This window comes from Chionomys nivalis, chromosome 21, assembly GCF_950005125.1.
Source record: "Chionomys nivalis chromosome 21, mChiNiv1.1, whole genome shotgun sequence".
Lineage (NCBI taxonomy): Eukaryota > Metazoa > Chordata > Mammalia > Rodentia > Cricetidae > Chionomys > Chionomys nivalis.
Window position 1 is genome coordinate 40973418 of NC_080106.1, and position 19110 is coordinate 40992527.

The 19110-nt window shown below is 51.6% G+C and overlaps 2 protein-coding genes across 6 annotated transcripts in view; one reads left to right on the forward strand and one right to left on the reverse strand.

Annotated features, from left to right (window-relative positions):
• Mast1 (microtubule associated serine/threonine kinase 1) overlaps positions 1–15726 on the forward strand; it is a 36407-nt gene extending 20681 nt beyond the window's left edge. For all 5 annotated transcript variants that reach the window (XM_057753205.1, XM_057753207.1, XM_057753203.1 and 2 more), the window contains 16 exons: positions 1622–1707; positions 1796–2004; positions 6415–6553; positions 6656–6788; positions 6925–7090; positions 7170–7271; positions 7405–7527; positions 8726–8835; positions 9313–9491; positions 9569–9816; positions 10726–10932; positions 11137–11366; positions 11590–11712; positions 11800–11936; positions 14125–14312; positions 14390–15726. In XM_057753205.1, coding sequence (XP_057609188.1) covers positions 1622–1707; positions 1796–2004; positions 6415–6553; positions 6656–6788; positions 6925–7090; positions 7170–7271; positions 7405–7527; positions 8726–8835; positions 9313–9491; positions 9569–9816; positions 10726–10932; positions 11137–11366; positions 11590–11712; positions 11800–11936; positions 14125–14312; positions 14390–15645 — 3636 coding nt within the window. In that variant the 3' untranslated portion in view covers positions 15646–15726. The remainder of the gene's footprint in view (positions 1–1621; positions 1708–1795; positions 2005–6414; positions 6554–6655; positions 6789–6924; positions 7091–7169; positions 7272–7404; positions 7528–8725; positions 8836–9312; positions 9492–9568; positions 9817–10725; positions 10933–11136; positions 11367–11589; positions 11713–11799; positions 11937–14124; positions 14313–14389) is intronic.
• A 191-nt stretch (positions 15727–15917) lies between these two features.
• Positions 15918–18866, reverse strand: Dnase2 (deoxyribonuclease 2, lysosomal). The gene is made up of 6 exons (XM_057753208.1): positions 18607–18866; positions 18295–18475; positions 18121–18199; positions 17719–17883; positions 17436–17633; positions 15918–16722 (listed from the first exon to the last, which is right to left on the reverse strand). Exons 1-6 carry the CDS (start codon positions 18699–18701, stop codon positions 16376–16378), a joined length of 1065 nt encoding a protein of 354 aa, XP_057609191.1. The 5' UTR covers positions 18702–18866; the 3' UTR covers positions 15918–16375.
• Between the last annotated feature and the right edge of the window lie 244 nt (positions 18867–19110).

The window sequence follows — 19110 nt, forward strand, 5'->3', positions numbered from 1 at the left end:
AGAAGGCAGAGGCAGGAGGATCCATGTGAGTTAGAGGCCAGTCTGGTCTACAAAGCAAGTTCCAGGACAGTCAGGAAATCATAGAGAAATCTTGTCTCAGCAAACCAAAAAAAAAAAAAAAAAGGAAGAAAGAAAGAAAGAGAAAAAGAGAGAAAGGAAAAAAATTAAGGGTAGGTATGGTAGCACTTGCCTTTAATTCCAGCACTTGGGAGGTAGAGGCAGGTGGGTTCCCTGGTTCACATAGTGAGTTCCAGGACAGCCAGGACTTGTATAGAGAGACCCTGTCTCAAACAAACAAAGCCCCCAAGTTAAAAGCAAATAAATAACTAAAATGCTTGGGATGTGGGGACTAGCTCCAGAGAGCTAGCTTAAAGGTTCAGCACAGAATGTTTGGGGCTGGAGAGATAGCTCAGTGGCTGAGAGCACCAACTGCTCTTCCAGAGGACCCAGGTTCAAGTCCCAGCACCCACATGGCGGCAGCTCACACCTGTCTGTAACTCCAGTTCCAGGGCTTCTGACATTCACTCAGACACACATTCAGGCAAAACACCAATGAACATAAAATAAAATAAATTATATATTTGAAAAAAGAGCAGAACACCTCTGCTCTTGCAGAGAAACTGAGTTCAATTTTCAACACTCTCATTGGGTGGCTCAAAACCATCCGTAACTCACATATAAAAACAAATCTTTACAAATATTGAGGTGGGTTGTTGCTATGTTGCCTAGACTAGCCTCAGACTCCTGGGCTCAAGTGAACCTTCTGATTCAGTTTCCCCAGTATTTGGGACTACAGATGTTTGCAAAATCGCAGAAGTCACCAACTGAACCACCTTTTCTGTTTGCTATTGATTTTGGTTGTGCTAGGAATCAAGGGACCTCTAGCCCCTCTGTAAACATTGTAGCATGTTAGCACTACTGTCCAGCTATGAGTCTAGCTAGCTACAGCTTCTCTCTCCACTGCCAAAAAGAATCCTCTGACATACTGAGTGCCACTCAGTTCCCTCCCGCAGATCCCAGGGGCACTGGTTTATCTCCACCTCTGGATTTGCTCAGTACCTCTTCCTCTGTTATTTGAGACAAGGTCTCTGATGTAGCTAGGAGTAACCTGGAATTCGTTATGTAGCCTTCAGCTTCTGTGCCTCCTGTCTCGACTTCCCAAGTGAGGAGCTCACAGGTGTGTGCCACCACACCTAGCAGTCCCTTAGGTTTTTTGTTTGTTTGTTTGTTTTTGTTTTTTTACCATGAGGGGTTACATGCCACAGCAGGGGACACGTTTTGGGAATTTGCTTTCTTCTTTTGTCCTGTGGGTCCTGGAGATGGGACTCAGGTTGTCAGACTTGGTGGCAAGTCCCTTAACCCATCGAGCCATCCTTCCAGCTCCCAACTTCTAGCAACATTTTATCTATGTGTGTGCTATTCTGATTAGCCACTTTGTAGGTTTTCTGCCTTTCCTAATAGCCAAGTTAGGAATATTTCACCAGAGAAAGTTCAGGTTCAGGTGGTACCTTTGTTGCTTTCTCATTGTGCAGACTGGATAAAGGGTTTATTCATCCCTTCTGTTCCTCAGTTTCCCCATGTGTAAAGGGTGATGACGATGGTTTTGCACTTTGCCCTGCAGGGTCGCAGCAGCACCTCAAAGGCCAAGAAACCACCTGGAGAGAGTGACTTTGACACTATCAAACTCATAAGCAATGGTGCCTACGGGTGAGCCACCCGGGGCTCTGGCGGGGGAGGGTGGCGGAGGCCGGGTGTCTCGGAGGTGATGGCCGGTCCTCGCTCCCTTCCCCCGCAGGGCCGTCTACCTGGTGCGGCACCGGGATACACGGCAGCGCTTTGCCATGAAGAAGATCAACAAACAGAACCTGATCCTACGCAACCAGATCCAGCAGGCGTTTGTGGAGCGCGACATCCTCACGTTTGCGGAGAACCCTTTTGTGGTCGGCATGTTCTGCTCCTTTGAGACCCGACGCCACCTTTGTATGGTCATGGAGTATGTAGAAGGTGCGGCCACCTTTGGGGCATCTCTGCGCCAGCCAACGCGGCTGGGCCACTTTCTAGACTCAGGGTCACCCCTTAGATCATATGCTTGTTTTCCCAACTGTTTGCTATCCTGTTCTTGATCTGTCTGCCCATTGTGCCCATTGTTTATTTGATATTATTTTTGTTTTGAAACAGGGTCTCAATATGTAGCCTAGGCTGACCTCTAACTTTGTTTTTCCTTCTTCTTCCTTCTGAATACTGGGGCTCATTATGCTATTTATTTGTTTAGGAGTGAGTTGGGGGGTACAGGCTTAGCTTCTTTGAATTCTATTGGTATGTAAATACACCCCTCAATTTGCATTCCATATCCATCTTTTCATCAATTCATTTATTTTCACCCATTCAATGGAGCACCTGTTATTTTGTTTCTTGGGTTGTTTTGTTGTTGTTGTTGTTGTTTTGGGTTTTTTGTTTGTTTGTTTTTGAGTTGTATTCTCATTTTTGTTTCTTGGCTTTTTGTTTTGTTTTTTGTTTTTTTGAGACAGGGTTTCTCTGTAGCTTTGGAGCCTGTCCTGGAACTAGCTCTTGTAGACCAGGCTGGCTTCGAACTCACAGAGATCCACCTGCCTCTTCCTCTCAAGTGCTGGGATTAAAGGCGTGCACCACTACCGTCCAGCTTTGTTTCTTGTTTTTAAGATTTTATTTATTTATTATGTATAGTGTCCTGTGTTCTGCCTGCATGTATGCCTGGACCCAGAAGAGGGCACCAGAGATCATTATAGACAGTTGTGATCGCATCCATCCAATTCCTTCCTTCCTTCCTTCCTTCCTTCCTTCCTTCCTTCCTTCCTTCCTTCCTTCCTTTCTTCCTTCCTTCCTTCCTTCCTTCTTTTCCTCCCTCCCTCCCTCCCTCCCTCCCTCCCTCCCTTCCTTTCTTCCTTCCTTCCTTCCTTCCTTCCTGTCTTTTTTTCTGAAATAGTCTTCAGAGTGTAGCTGATACTGACCTGGAACTCCCTGCTCCATCTTCCTCAGCCCCCAGGTAGCTGGGCCTAGGAGTGCAGCATCCCCCAGCCTTCGGGTAGCTGGGCCTAGGGGTGCAGCATCCCCCAGCATCCGGGTAGCTGGGACTAGAGGGGTGGAGCATCACCTAGACTCTGGGTAGCTGGGACTAGAGGGGTGCAGCATCCCCCAGCATCCGGGTATCTGGGAGTAGAGGGGTGCAGCATCCCCCAAACTCCAGGTAGCTGGGACTAGTGGGGTGCAGCATCCCCCTGACTCCGGGTAGCTGGGAGTAGAGGGGTGCAGCATCACCCATTCACTCCTTTCACTTTTCACATGTTTGTCCCTCTCCAATTCTACTTTTTTGGGGGGTTCTGCTCAGGCACACTCCTAACCCCTTATTGGGGGATTCTAGGCACTGACTCTCCCTCTGGGCAATGTCCACAGCCCTTCATAGGTAGAGGAAGTTCTAGGCCAGCTTCAGCTATGATTTAGTTAATAATAAATATTATTGTAAATAAAATACCATAAATAAACTAAATAATTACAGTATTAACTAACTAAAGCTCATACTTTACATCATCATTCTTGCTTTATATTTTACACTTATTTTCCATTTTTCTCCATTTCTGAGGACATTGGAGTTTGAACCCAGGACCCTGTGTGTGCTTGGTTTCAGACCCAGCCATTCATCTGTCTTTTCCTATATTATGTAATAAAGAAATATATCAGCTCACTTGATGGAAAGGTCTGTGCCCCCTTTAGGAGTGGCTGTATCCAGGTGCTCTTACCAAGCCATTGGCCATCACACAGCCCTGCTTTCTAATGTGCACGTCCCCTCCTGATGTACCCAACTGTAGCAAGGCTGCCACTCAGCAAATTCCATGCTATGGCCAACGTCTGTGCAAAAGAACATAAACCTTGAAGAGAATAAACCTGCTGCATATTGACCTAGGTACCCTGCCCTGAGTGGCAGCTCCCCTGTAAGAGAAAGGGAGAATGGCTATCAGGCAACTGAAATACTGATATTCGAGCAGGGATGTCATTAAATAGTAAAACACCTGTCTAGAAGCCACCGTTAGGGGCTGGGAGTGCGACTCAGGAGTGGAATGGTTGCTGAGCATGGGCAAGGCTCTGGGTCCCACCTGCATCCTGACTAATAACATGTGGGTCACACTCCTCCTGGGTAGAGGCCAGGAGCCTACATTTAAAAACCCCTGACCCGGAGTGGGTTTCCCTCCATTGGGTTTGTGTGGCCCTCCAGTCCCGCCTTCCTGCCTTCCACCTAAGCAGCCACACCTGCTCTTCTTCCTTAAATGAAAGAACTGTCAGCTCTGAGTAACTTGTAGGTGACAGAGGTAATTCCGTTTTCCCAGAATGCTGACTGAGAAATACAGAGGGAACAGAGTGGGGTGGGGCAGTCACCCTCCTGCTGCTGCTCTTCCTAGGGAAGGAAAGGCTCTGCCATCAGGGAGGGCGGTGTCCCAGTCACTGATCTGGGTACCAGTGTGAGTGCTGGTTTGAGAAATCATTCCAGAATGTGCTTCTCCTTCTCTTCCCTGCCCACCTTACCTCAAGTTTTTTGTTTTTTGTATTCTGACAAACTTCTTTTTTTCACTTTTTTATTGATATTTATTGAGCTCTACATTTTTCTCTGCTCCCCTCCATGCCTCTCCCCTCCCTCTTCAACCCTCCCCCAAGGTCCCCATGCTCCCAATTTACTCAGGAGATCTTGTCTTTTTCTACTTTCTGCTTCCCATGTAGATTATATCTATGTAAGTCTCTCTTAGTGTCCGCAATGTTTAAATTCTCCGGGACTGTGGTTTGTAGGTTGGATTTCTTTGCTTTATGCTTAAAAACCACTTATGAGTGAGTACATGTGATAATTGTCTTTCTGTGTCTGGGTTACCTCACTCAAAATGATGTTTTATAGCTCCATCCATTTTCCTGCAAAATTTAAGCTGTCGTTCTTTTTTTCTGCTGTGTAGTACTCCATTGTGTAAATGTACCACATTTTCCTTATCCATTCTTTGATTGAGGGGTATTTAGGTTGTTTCCAGGTTCTGGCTATGACAAACAAAGCTGCTATGGACATAGTTGAGCACATGTCCTTGTGGCATGGTTGAACATCCTTTGGATATATACCCAAAAGTGGTATTACTGGGTCTTGAAGGTTGTTTCCTAATTTTCTGAGAAATCGCCACACTGACATCCAAAGGGGTTGTACAAGCTTGCATTCCCACCAGCAATGCAGAAGTGTTTCCTTTACCCCACAACCTCTCCAGCATAAGTTGTCATCAGTGTTTTTGATCTTGGCCACTCTTACAGGTGTAAGATGGAATCTCAGAGTTGTTTTGATTTGCATTTCTCTGATGACTAAGGATGCTGAACATTTCCTTAAGTGTCTTTCAGCCATTTTAGATTCCTCTGTTGAGAGTTCTCTGTTTAGGTCTGTACTCTATTTTTTTTATTGGATTATGTGTTCTTTTGGTGTCCAATTTCTTGAGTTTTTTGTATATTTTGGAGATCAGACCTCTGTCTGATGTGGGGTTAGTGAAGATCTTTTCCCATTCTGTAGGCTGTCGTTTTGTCTTGTTGACCATGTCCTTTGCTTTACAGAAGCTTTTCAGTTTCAGGAAGTTTAGGAAGTGGTTCCCTGTGCCAATGCGTTCAAGTGCACATCCCACTTTCTCTTCTATAAGGTTCAGTGTGGCTGACTTTATGTTGAGGCCTTTGATCCATTTGGACTTGAGTTTTGTACATGGTGATAGATATGGGTCTATTTTCATTCTTCTACATGTTAATATCCAGTTATGCCAGCACCACTTGTTAAATATGCTTTATTTTTTCAATTTGATATTTTTTGCTTCTTTATCAAAGATCAGGTGTTCTAATATTATGAATTGATATCAGGGTCTTCTGTTCGGTTCCATTGGTCCTCCTGTCTGTTCTTATGCCAATACCAGGTTGTTTTCAGTACTGTAGCTCTGTAGGAGAGTTTTAAGTCAGGGATTGTGATGCCTCCAGAAGTTCTTTTATTGTATAGGACTTACTTCAAGTTTAATAAATATGGTTAGACTTTTCTTACTATGAAAAAAAAAAACTCTGACCCTCAAGGTTCAATTCTCAAGAGGTCTAGTCATGCTGTCTTTGATTCCAAACAAAACTCACAATCATCAGCTTCCTGTCTGAGTCAGACCTGAGTCAGAGTCCTTATGTAGAAAGTGGGCTGGTCATACCAATGCCAGAGGATGGCTCATAGCAGGAGGTGAGCCTAGGAGAGTGCAGCTCCTTCTGAGACTGGCTTTATCCTTAGACCTCAGTTTTCCCCTTCTGCAAATGGGTACAATGGAAGTAGAGACATGGTGCATGCTGTGTGCTTGGTTTTGGGTGCAGGGTGACCCCTCTTTGAATCCCTTCCCTGACTCTCAGGTGGCGACTGTGCCACTCTCCTGAAGAACATTGGAGCGCTGCCCGTGGAGATGGCTCGGATGTATTTTGCAGAAACGGTTCTGGCTCTTGAGTACTTACATAATTATGGCATTGTGCACCGTGACCTCAAACCAGACAAGTGAGTCTTGACTTTATTCTAACCCTGTCCTGTTCTTTGGAAGACGCAGGGGTGAAGGGAAAGGGCTCACTTTTGAAACCTGCTTATGTCCTGTGCCTGCAGCCTCCTCATCACCTCCATGGGTCACATCAAACTCACGGACTTTGGCCTCTCCAAGATGGGACTCATGAGTCTTACCACCAACTTATATGAAGGCCACATTGAGAAGGATGCCCGGGAGTTCCTGGACAAACAGGTGTGTGGCGGGCATGGGGGTCACCAAGGGTGGAGTGACCTGGAAGGACCTCAGGGGCCCAGGGCCTGGTGGGGGGCACAGCTCTCCCTTGAGGCCACTTCTGTGGCCAGGGCACAGGCTGACCGCCTGCCCCCAGGTGTGTGGGACCCCAGAGTACATCGCGCCCGAGGTCATTCTGCGCCAGGGCTACGGCAAGCCAGTGGATTGGTGGGCCATGGGGATCATTCTCTACGAGTTCCTGGTAGGCTGTGTGCCTTTCTTCGGGGATACCCCAGAAGAGCTCTTTGGACAGGTCATCAGTGGTACGTGCCTCCTAGGTGGGTAGGTGGGACTGGGGAAAGATGGGCAGGCTGGGCCACTCAACTTCCCTTTGCTTTGCAGATGACATACTGTGGCCTGAAGGGGATGAGGCCCTGCCCACAGACGCCCAGCTTTTAATATCCAGCCTCCTGCAGACCAACCCCCTGGTGCGACTAGGGGCAGGTAAGAGGCCTTCTACACAGTCAGCTGAGCTTGGGAAGCAGGACTGGTCCAGCTGAGGCCTGCGGTGGAAGGTGGCCTGAAGGGCTGGGTGGCTGGGTGGCCAGGCAGGCTGTCAGGGGTCTCCTGCCCGCAGGTGGGGCTTTTGAAGTGAAGCAGCACAGTTTCTTCCGAGACCTCGACTGGACGGGGCTGCTGCGGCAGAAGGCAGAATTCATTCCCCACCTAGAGTCAGAAGATGACACCAGCTACTTTGACAGTGAGTTGGGGGTAGGGAAAGACACAAAGCCAGATCTGAGCAGAGAATGGGATCCAAGAGGGCTGGGACAGGGCCTCTCTGAGGGTGTGTCAGGATAAAAAGGCTGAAGCTGCTCCAGCCTTTCTGTGTCACAGAGTTCAGGGACAGCCTGGGCGACTTGGTGAGACCCCATTTTAAGATAGAAAGTGAATCTGGGGGGCTGGAGAGATGGCTCAGCGGTTAAGAGCATTGCCTGCTCTTCCAAAGGTCCTGAGTTCAATTCCCAGCAACCACATGGTGGCTCACAACCATCTGTAATGAGATCTGGTGCCCTCTTCTGGCCTGCAGGCATACACACATACAGAACATTGTATACATAATAAATAAATAAATATCTTTTTAAAGAAAGAAAGAAAGAAAGAAAGAAAGAAAGAAAGAAAGAAAGAAAGAAAGAAAGAAAGTGAATCTGGACATTGTGGCAAATGTCTGTTATCCCAGCACTTGGGAAGCCGGACTACCTCGAGTTCAAGGTGATCCTCAACCTACCTCTCGGGTTCAAGGCTACCTTGGCTACAGTAAACCGTTTTGAAGTTGGGCATGGTGGCATGCAGCTTTAATCTCAGCACTTGGCAGGCAAATGTAGGTAGATCTCTGTGAGTTCCAGGCTAGCCAGCCATGGCTACTAATGAGACCCTCTCAGAGGGTAGTGGTGGGGCTGGAGAGATGGCTCAGCAGTTATTCCCAGCACCCAATTCACAGCCAGCGGTAACTTTAGGCCTAAGGGGATCCAGCATTCATTTCTGACCGTCATGGGCACCAGACATGGGTGTGGCACCGTGACATACATGCAGGAAAACACTCAGACACATTAAAACAAAACAAAAGTGAAAAAAAGCTGGGAAGAAGGTTCTAGGGTTCAGAGTCCTTGCTACCCGTGTGGAGGACACAGGTTCTGTTTCCAATACCCCATGCAGGAGGGTGGGGATTGGCGGATGGCAGGGGATGCTCAGAAACATCTGTAACCCAGTAGGCAAGATCTATAGTATCCTGAGGTGCAGGGTGCTGTAAATGCAGATCTGGTAGTTTGACCTCCTCCAGACAGAGAGATTTGGAGAATGGGGGTGGGGGGAGGCGTCTAGGGGAGGAACCTGGAGCAAATTGGAGGGGACATGGTGAGGACAAAGTCTGGCTGGGCTCTGAGGAGGCGGCGGTTCTCCAGCCCGCTCGGACAGGTATCACCATGTGAACTCCTACGACGAGGACGACACCACCGAGGAGGAGCCCGTGGAGATCCGCCAGTTCTCCTCCTGTTCTCCGCGTTTCAGCAAGGTGCGCTGAGCCGGGCTGGGCTGGAAGGCCTGTGGGCACCAGGGTCGCAGGCACTCAGGGTTCTCAGTTTGGAAAGCTGAAGAAGGGGTGGGAGCTAGGGAGTGGAGAAACCTTATTAGGGTGGAGGGTGAGGCTCTACAGGGCAAACCTTTGCCACTGGGCTGACCTGAGGATGACCGCGGGGGCGGGGCAACGCCATGCAAGGTCCAACCAGTACTAAGCAACTGGAGAGATGCCCGGCCCAGCCTGGTGCCCAACGGACAGGAGCTGTGGAAGGTAGAGAGCACAGCCGTCAGGGAGCTGGACCGGAAGGGTCTAGAACAGGCAGGCTTGACTTTGAGGGTTCTGGAGGGCAGAACTGCAGGGAATTGTAGAATTGAGCAGACGGCGCCCAGGGAGGACAGAGCGCGGTTGCAGAAAAACTCACTGGATGTTGCGTGAAGACGGACTCAGCATCTCCCACTTCTTGGCTCTTAGGTGTACAGCAGTATGGAGCAGCTGTCGCAGCACGAGCCCAAGACCCCTGTATCAGCATCAAGCGCCAGCAAGCGGGACCCAAGCGCCAAGGGCCCAGAGGAGAAGGTGGCCGGAAAGCGGGAGGGACTGGGTGGCCTGACTCTGCGTGAGAAGACCTGGAGAGGGGGTTCCCCGGAGATGTAAGCAGGGCTATAGAGGGGCTCCAGGGCGGGGCCGAATGGGAGTGTCCCTTCTGATCTGGCCACCCTCTGTGCAGTAAGCGCTTCTCAGCGTCTGAAGCAAGTTTCCTGGAGGGGGAGGCCAGCCCCCCGCTGGGAGCGCGCAGACGTTTCTCGGCGCTGCTGGAGCCCAGCCGCTTCAGTGCCCCTCAGGAGGACGAAGATGAGGCTCGACTCCGCAGGCCTCCTCGGCCCAGCTCCGATCCCTCTAGCTCACTGGATACACGCCTCCCCAAAGAGGCCGCTCAAGGAGAGGGGATTTCTACTCCTGGAGACCCGGAGGCCTGTGAGTGCCTTCTCTAGTTCCCCAGGGACCATCTAGTGAGCATCCAATGACTGTACATGGTACAGTGTATGCAAGATCCCACACACTGGACATGCACCTGCCTGAGGGTATTACCACTGAGAGAGCTTACCAGGGTCGGTGAGGCTCAGTGGGGTGCCTGGGACTATGGCCTAAGACCCAGAATTTAGACCACACAAAAAACTACAGCTACAAAACAAAGCTACAGAGAAACCCTGTCTCCAACAACAACAACAACAAAAAAGCTGGGCATTGGTGGGCAAGCCTTTAATCCCAGCACTTCGGAGGCAGGTGAATCTCTGTGAGTTCGATGCCAGCCTGGTCTACAAGAGCTAGTTCCAGGACAGGCTCCAAAGCTACAGAGAAACCCTGTCTCAGAAAACCAAACCAAAACAAAACAAAACAAAAAACAAAAACAAAAAAAAGAAGTGTAGTTTGGAAGAGCTGGTAATTCTACCACTGAGGTTGGGATGAGGCGAGTTGGGGTTGCTAGCTGAATTTCCTTTTATAAAGACCACTCGGGGGCTGGAGACATATAGTTCAGTGGTTAAGAGCACTTGCTGCTCTTTCAGAGAACTCAGGTCCAGTTCCCAGGATCTGAACTATAGGGATCGCTCACAACCGTTCATAGTTTCAGTTCCAGGGAGGCAGGTGATCTCTGAGTTCAAGGCCAGTCTGGTCCACACAGTGAGTTCTAGAATAGGCAGGGCTACATACTGAGACCCTTTCTCAAAACCAACCAACAAACAAATAAAAACACTATCCCAGGCTGGGGCTGCTGTCTGGGGCCAGAGGCTGTACCACAGGGTCTGTGGCTGTTCTGTGCAGTGTACGGAACAGGAAGAGTACGTGAAAAGCCCCTCACCTGATAGCTCTTGCTCTCTCTTGCAGCTGAGCGCTCACACGCAGGTGACCTGTGCCCACCCTCCAAGGAGGGAGACCCATCAGGTCCCAGGGCCACCAATGACCTGGTTTTGCGAAGGGCCAGGCACCAGCAGATGTCTGGAGATCTTGCTGTGGAGAAACGACCTTCTCGAACTGGGGGCAAAGTTATCAAGTCAGCCTCGGCTACTGCCTTGTCCGTCATGATTCCTGCAGGTGAAGCTGGGCCCCACCCACCAGGAAAGGGGCTCCCTGCAGTGGTGATTGGCAGGTGCACCTGCCCTGTCTGTGGCCCTTTGCTGTCAGGACAGAGCAATGAAGAACCCGCTATGGGGCTTTGACTTGGAAGGCGTGAACGACAGACACGGGGTGGCACTGTGAGGTTTGTCCTGACCTCTGACCATTGTTTTGTGTCTGCAGTGGATCCACACGGAGGCTCACCCCTTGCTAGTCCCATGTCCCCTCGATCTCTCTCCTCCAATCCATCGTCACGGGACTCTTCACCTAGCCGGGACTACTCACCTGCTGTCAGCGGACTCCGTTCCCCCATCACCATCCAACGCTCAGGCAAGAAATACGGGTTCACGCTGCGTGCCATTCGTGTCTACATGGGCGACTCAGATGTCTACAGTGTCCACCATATTGTGTGGGTGAGTCTCACGGGCTGGGGAATGGGGGGACACAATGCTTAGGGGGAAAGGCAGGATAGTCTAGGTGAGACTTCTCTCTCTCTCTTAGTTCTCTAATCTCAGTTTCTTCATCTGTGCAATGGGGAGAATAATGACTATTTCATAAAGAGCCTGAGCAAATATTGTGGAGCTTTCTTCCTTTTCCACCCCTTAATCATGCCCCGGTGGGTTTTCCCACTTACAGCACGTGGAGGAAGGGGGCCCAGCACAGGAGGCAGGGCTCTGTGCTGGGGACCTCATCACGCACGTGAACGGTGAGCCTGTGCATGGCATGGTGCATCCCGAGGTGGTGGAGCTGATCCTGAAGGTGAGTGGAAAGGAAAGGCTTCCACGGAGGGAGGGTGGAACAGGACCCAGCAGCCTCTAACCAATGGGTCTCCCTCCCTTCTCCCAGAGCGGCAACAAAGTAGCTGTGACCACCACACCCTTTGAAAACACCTCCATCCGCATTGGGCCTGCCAGGCGCAGCAGTTACAAGGCCAAAATGGCTCGTCGGAACAAGAGGCCTTCTGCTAAAGATGGCCAAGAGAGGTGGGCGGGACCATAAGTAGTTTATTCTCCTAACAATGGGTGGTGCGGGAGATGCTAGGAACAGAAGGGAAAGGGTGGTGGGTAGGAAGGGAAGGGAAGTAAAGACTGCCAATCAAACCCAGGCTGGGAAAGTAAGGGGAGCCCGGGAAGGAAACTATTTAAAATAAAAGCAATGTGGATTAGCCCTTGATCAGGTTAGACCTGTTTCAACAGGATTTGAGAGGGGCTGAGATAAAAGATTACTACTGGCTGGGCAAGGTGGTGCAGGCCTTTAATTCCAGCAGTCCCCAATTCCCAAGGTTCAAAGACAGTGTGGTGGCAGAGACAGGCTGATCTCTGAGTTCAAGGCTAGCCTGGTCTTGTTCAGGACATATGTAGAGAGATGCTGTCTCAAAAACAAAACAAAACACAAACACTATTTCCAGGACAGCTAGAACTGTTGCACAGAGAAAGCCTGTATTGAAAAACAGAAACAGCCGGGCGATGGTGGCGCACGCCTTTAATCCCAGCACTCGGGAGGCAGAGGCAGGCGGATCTCTGTGAGTTCGAGACCAGCCTGGTCTACAAGAGTTGGTTCCAGGACAGGCTCCAAAGTCACAGAGAAACCCTGTCTTGAAAAACCAAAAAAGAAAAGAAAAACAAAAACAAACAAACAAAGCCCAAAACAACAACAACAACAATAAGACTGAGCCACCTGGAATACAGTTAAGCAGATCATCTGGTGGGGGCACCCCTGTAATTCCAGCTCTTGGGAGGCTGAGGCAAGAGGACCTCTGGATATTAAAGGCCAGTTTGAGCCTATATAGGATGGGAAGAAAAGAAAGGAAATGCAATCAAGCATTATTTAGTGATGGAAGTGTCATGACAAATGCATCTTTACTTCCTCACTTTCAGGATTTCCTTCCGTGAATATCAGCTCACCTGGGAGGTCACTAGGCCAGATAGTCATGTAGGACTAACACGGTGTGGGATTTGCAAATGTGGTTATATTATGGGGCATGGCTGTAAGTTCTTCTCTTATACATTGGAAGGGCTAAGGGAAAGGGTGGGACCAGGAGTACTGGTGTGTGTGTGTGCATGCGTGCGTGTGTGTGTGTGCGCGCGCACATGTGCTTGCCCTATGGATTGAACCCAGGTCTTCATCCCACAGAGTCACCTCCCCAGATCCAAGAGAAAAGTTTGTTTATTTAAATTTTAAAAGGATTTATTTTATTTTATTTTTTATAAAGGATTTATTTTAATTATGCATAGTGTGTGTCTGTGAATATGAGTGCATATGAATATGAGTGAGTACGTTTTGGCCTATGGAGGCCAAAGCAGGGCATGGGTCAGATTCCCCTGGAAGCTGGGGTGACAGGCATTCTGAGCTAGCTGTCCAACAGAGGCGCCCAGGTTCTCTGCAAGGGCGATATACCCTCTTAACCACTGAGCCATCGCTCAGCCCCAAGAGAACAGTTTTGTTTTGCTTTAGATCTTGTTTCCTTGCATCAACGTTTTGATTGCTTCTGTTGATATGTATCACGTGTGTCCCTCGTGCCTAAAGAGGCCAGAAGAGGGCGCCAGACTCCCTGGAACGAGAGTTCCAGGTGGTTGTCAGATGCCATGTGGGTGCTGGGATTCCAACCTTGGTCCTCTGGAAGAACAGCCACTGTTCTTAACTGCTGAGTCATCTCTCCAGCTACAAAGAGAACAATTTTGACAGCTGGCCGTAGTGGCACACGCCTTTAATCCCAGTGCTCAAGAGGCAGGCAGATCTCTGTGAGTTGGAAGCCAGCCTAGTCTGCATAGTTTCAGGACAACCAGAACTATATAGTGACCCTGTCTAAGAAAGAGGTGGGGGGAGCAGTTTTGATCAGTAAGTTTAGTCAGGACCTAAGTGAGGATTTCAGTGAAGGAAGAAAACCAATAGGGTAAGAGAGTTGAGTGCAAGGGGCGTGACTAAAATATGTGGGCGGGCCCAGAACAGGGAGTTTGTTTGGAAGGGATTTCTGGCTTGGATTGCAAGTGGTCAGAAAACAGTAGGCATGACCAACCAGGATCAAACCAAGAGTTCTGCTTCGATAGATGGGATGTAGGGAAAGGGGAGAGCTAGGAAGGGGTAGGCGGTTACTGGGCTGCCATCCAGAAGCGGGAAAACCCAGAGTTCCAGAGTTGAGGAGAGCTGAGCCTTTGGTATTTATTCCCCCAGCAAGAAGCGCAGCTCCCTCTTCCGGAAGATCACAAAACAGTCAAACCTGCTGCACACTAGCCGATCGCTGTCCTCACTGAACCGGTCCTTGTCGTCCAGCGACAGTCTTCCCGGTTCGCCCACGCACGGACTACCAGCACGCTCGCCCACGCACAGCTATCGCTCCACGCCTGACTCCGCGTACCTAGGTAGGTTCTGCGCCTGCGCGGGGTAGGGGACGGGGCACTGCAGTGCTCAGCCGGCTTGCACCTTCTCTGGCCTGCAGGCGCCTCATCACAGAGTAGCTCCCCAGCTTCCAGCACGCCTAACTCCCCCGCGTCATCGGCGTCGCACCACATCCGGCCCAGCACCCTGCACGGGCTTTCACCGAAGCTACACCGTCAGTACCGCTCTGCACGCTGTAAATCGGCCGGCAACATCCCGCTGTCGCCACTGGCGCACACGCCGTCTCCGACGCAGGCGTCGCCGCCGCCACTGCCAGGCCACACGGTGGGCAGCTCGCACACCACGCAGAGCTTCCCTGCCAAATTGCACTCCTCACCGCCTGTTGTGCGGCCGCGCCCCAAGAGTGCAGAGCCGCCGCGCTCGCCGCTGCTCAAGCGGGTGCAGTCAGCGGAGAAGCTGGGGGCTTCGCTGGGCTCAGACAAGAAAGGCGCACTGCGCAAACACAGCCTCGAAGTGGGTCACCCGGATTTCCGCAAGGACTTCCACGGTGAGCTGGCGCTACATAGCCTCGCCGAGTCCGATGGTGAGACGCCTCCCATCGAGGGTCCTGGAACGACCCGGCAGGTCGCCGTGCGACGCCTGGGCCGCCAGGAATCGCCCTTGAGTTTGGGCACGGACCCGTTGCTACCGGAGGGTGCCCCGAGGCCGATGGCGTCAAGCAAAGAGGAGTCCCCTGGAGGCGCAGAGGCTTGCACCCCGCCTCGCGCGACAACCCCCGGGAGCCGGACCCTGGAGCGTGACTCGGGCTGCACGAGGCACCAGAGCGTGCAGACTGAGGATGGCCCAGGTGGGGTGGCCAGGGCCTTGGCCAAGGCGGCGCTAAGCCCGGTGCAGGAACATGAGACAGGCCGGCGCTGTAGCTCTGGCGAGGCAGGCCCACCCCCGGTGCCCATTGTTGTAGAGCCTGCCCGGTCAGGGGTCAAGACCCAGACAGCCCAGCCTCTGGGCACAGACTCCAAGGGATTTAAAGAACCTGTAGCCCAGGTGCCTTCAGTGCCTGAAGCGCCAAGGGGCCGGGAGCGCTGGGTGCTCGAGGAAGTGGAAGAGCGGACCACACTAAGCGGACCTCGCTCCAAGCCCGCTTCCCCTAAGCTCTCTCCCGACCCCCAGACTCCAGCCCTTCTCCCAACAAAGAATGTGTCCCGCAGTGCAGTTCCTCCAGTCCCACCTGCTTCCCTTGTGGTCCCAGGCACCAAGCCTGAAACAGGGTTGAACTCCCGGTGTCCTGCCGAAGCCGTGACTTCCGCAGGCCTGACCAAAACTGGGGCACCCAGCCCCGCACCTCTAGGCCCATAGCGGGGCAGGCCTTTGACCCTGTGCTGTACAGATGCCTGTATACATATGTACACATATAAATAAAGTGCCCGTGCTGCCTGAGCTTTCTGGGGTTCACTTTCCTCTCGGGACAAGTAGTGGCTCCTGTGCTTGGTAGAAGTGGGAAGGTAGTTGTCGGCTGAGCCTTCCTGAGTCCCATCCACTGCCAGTTGCTCACATGAAAACAGCTTGGGTGGTCCCACCACTGTGTCCTAGGATCCGTCTGAAGAGAAAGGTAACAGCCTCATGTACAGAATTCCTTTTATTACAGCGTCTAGAGAATGTGTTGTGATGCCCATATTACAGATTAGTAGACAGTCAAAGGGGTTAAGGCACGACTAAGTATCCAGTTAGGAAGATGCTGGACTGGTATTCAGACTCATAGTCAGGGCAGAGGGTGGAGTTCAGCAGTATGGTGCTTATGTAGGTGCATATGTACCGTGTGGCAGGCTCCAGGGTTCAACCCACCAAAACCAACCCCCCAAAACAAATTCAAGTCCAAACTAGTCCCTTTTTTGGGGGTGTGGGGGTTTCAAGACATACTCTCTCTGTGTAGCCCTGGATGTCCTGGAACTCACTTTGTAGACCAGGCTGGCCTCGAACACAGAGATCTGTCTGCCTCTACCTTCTCAGTGCTGGGATTAAAGGTGAGCGCCACCATGCCCAGCTAGTCCCTGACTCTTACTCAGTCTTTGCTCTATTGGGCTCCTGGTCAGCTGTTCTCTTCACAGGGCTTGCAGGCCTTCACCAGGGACTGGAAGGCCTTCCAAAAGGAAGGCAGTTGGGTACAGAGTGTGCCCCCACCTCGGTGCATCTCTCCATTGTTTCTGTTCATGTCACCCACACAGGCCCAAGGCCCTTGAGGGGCCACGCACCATTTGGAGTGATCTTCTGTGGCACTGAAGGTTGGTCCAGATGGGCCAGAGAAGCCCGTCTGATCCACGTCAAGAATCTGGTGCATCCCAGAGCAGTTGGAAGGCAGGGTGCCTCGAGAATTTGGCCAGAATTGGACCTGTAGGTCGCTGTTGAGGGCTGCTGCCAACCAGCCAGAGTACAGGTCTGCAGGCAAAGGAAGGGGGAGAGGAGGGCGGCTGTTAGAGTCCTCAGGCCAGTGTCTTTCTAGGGGCTCAACTGCCTAATTCTGGAGTGACATGGACCTTAACAGCCCTTACCAACAAGCCAGGTCACATCTGCAATCCCAAGGCTCTGAAAATTGGAACAAGAGGATCTCAGGTGGTCTAGCCTGCAATGTACAGTGAGACCTTACCTCAAAAACAAAAGGATAGGCTGGGCATGGTGGCCCAAACCTTTAAAATCAGCACTCAGGAGGCAGAGGCAGGTGGATCTCTGTGCGTTCCAGACCACTCAGGGATATACATTGAGACCCTATCTCCAAAACAAAAACAAAAACAAAACAAGAACAAGGTAGTCCTTGTCAAAGGACCTACGCCATTTCACAACCCTCTTAGGGAAAGCATCAATATTCTAAATTTTCAGATGAGCAAACAGGCTCAGGTCATATCATATACCGCACATCCAGAACCAACACTTGAACCTAGGTCTGCTGGCCGATCTCGAGCTCCTATCTCTGCTGCCATGGTGCTGGGATTACACAGATAGGTGCCGTCTGTCCAGCTGGCCTGTTGAATGTTTACTACTCAGGGCTGCTACTGTAATATGACTCGCAGAGACATCTGGCTCTAAATGTGCCCTGCCCTCAGGCTTGGGGCTGTCAAAGAAAGTGCTCTTTACCCCTCAACACCAGGACTCACCATCTCCAAATTTTCCAGCCTTGGCAAAGCTCTGAAAGGTGGCCCCAGCTTGTGACGTGAGTGTTGCACTATTGTTCCAGGGCTCATGGAGGACATGGTAACCCTTGATCACCTTCTGTAGGTCAGGTAATTTCTGGGCAAAGATGCCTTCCAGCTTGTAGTCATAGACCAGGGGATAGGTATAGGTTAGCTGCCTGGCTGGAAGACAAGGCCATGGGAAAAAACGTGAGACTGGTTACGCCAAGTAGTTTGAGAATTACCACACCTCAATGATTCCACTCACCAATCTCGAGAAACTGGGAGAAGGGGAAGGACACGCAGAGTAGGGTCTGGCCATAGGTTTGAGCGTTAGGAGGCCAGCTGTATGCACCAGAGGACACAGGGGGTGGGAAGCGCGGAACACTGTGGATCAGCCAGAAGCCCCCTTCTTGGTCCAGGAGCACAACACCTAAAGCACAAGAAGGAGGTCAGAGAAGCTGCTGGAAGTAGGCCCCTCGAGCCAGCTCATCTGCAACCAGTTACACGGTCTCGGAGGGCTGGAGTCTTAGGTACAGACAGGAAACTCAGACCAACGGTTGGATGGGGCAGATCCCCACCACCACCACGCTTCATGTAGGTCACAGATTTGTTTGGGAAAATTTCAAGAAATTCAGGGCGGCTCCAAGACCACCAGCCCAAGCCTCACCCTTTGTATGGCCACGGCTGGAAGAGTCCGGAGCTGAGCTGGGATTAGGAGGCTGGTCGTTGTAGAGTAGGAAGGCCAGCTGGAAGAATGCATAGAGACCACGTAACTATCCCCCCACTTCCCCGTGGGACCCGCCACAGTAATCCAGCCCCGGTTCCCACAGCACTCGGTCACCTGGCTGGAGTTGTCTCGGTACAACGGCAGCAGGCTACGGCCCACGGCTCCCTCCGAGTTGTTGATGTACCCCACACCGTCGCGCCAACCATCGGAGCTCTGATCCATGTATTTGTACTTCAAACCCTTCCATGAATTAGCCCCAGACCCGCTGTCCGCTGGCAGCTTGTAGACCACGAACCTGAAGGTCAGGGAAGACAGGCGGGGGAGTGAAGGGATCTGAGGTTTCGCCGAAAAGCGCCTCAATCCCAGTGCCCGCGCCGGTGCCCACGCAGCCTAAGGGGACAGTCGGGCAGGCAGCTCCTTGCTCACCAGTCCACAGGCTGCCCGGAGTCTCCATAGCAGCTCAGGGCTTCGGCAGGGACCCACAGCAGCGCGGCCAGCAGCAGCGAGCTCGGCGCTGCCATGAGGCGGCAGCGGCGGAATCTGTGAAAAGACCCAGGAGGGCCGGGTCACGGGGTCCAGACTCACTTCCCCCTAAAGCCAGCTGAGACCTGGCTGGGGGTTCCGCAAGGGTGAAGGCGACGCCTACAAGGCCCCGAGCACCGAGGCGGGCCTTCCTCTGGCGTGGTCCCTCCCGCGGACCCCGCCCCCTCCAGGGCCCACCCCGCCCTCCAGTTTCTGGCGACTCAGCCGCGGGTAGGCGCCACCCTTGGACACACCCCGCCCTTAGGCATTGTCTGTCACATGATTCTTCTAAGGCTCTCCAATTTCTGATTTTTTTTTTTACCCCATTACCGCTCTATAACTCAGGCACATTTTGGAGGAGGTATTTTTTTTTTTTTTTTGCCAGCATGTATGTATGTCTGTGTATCA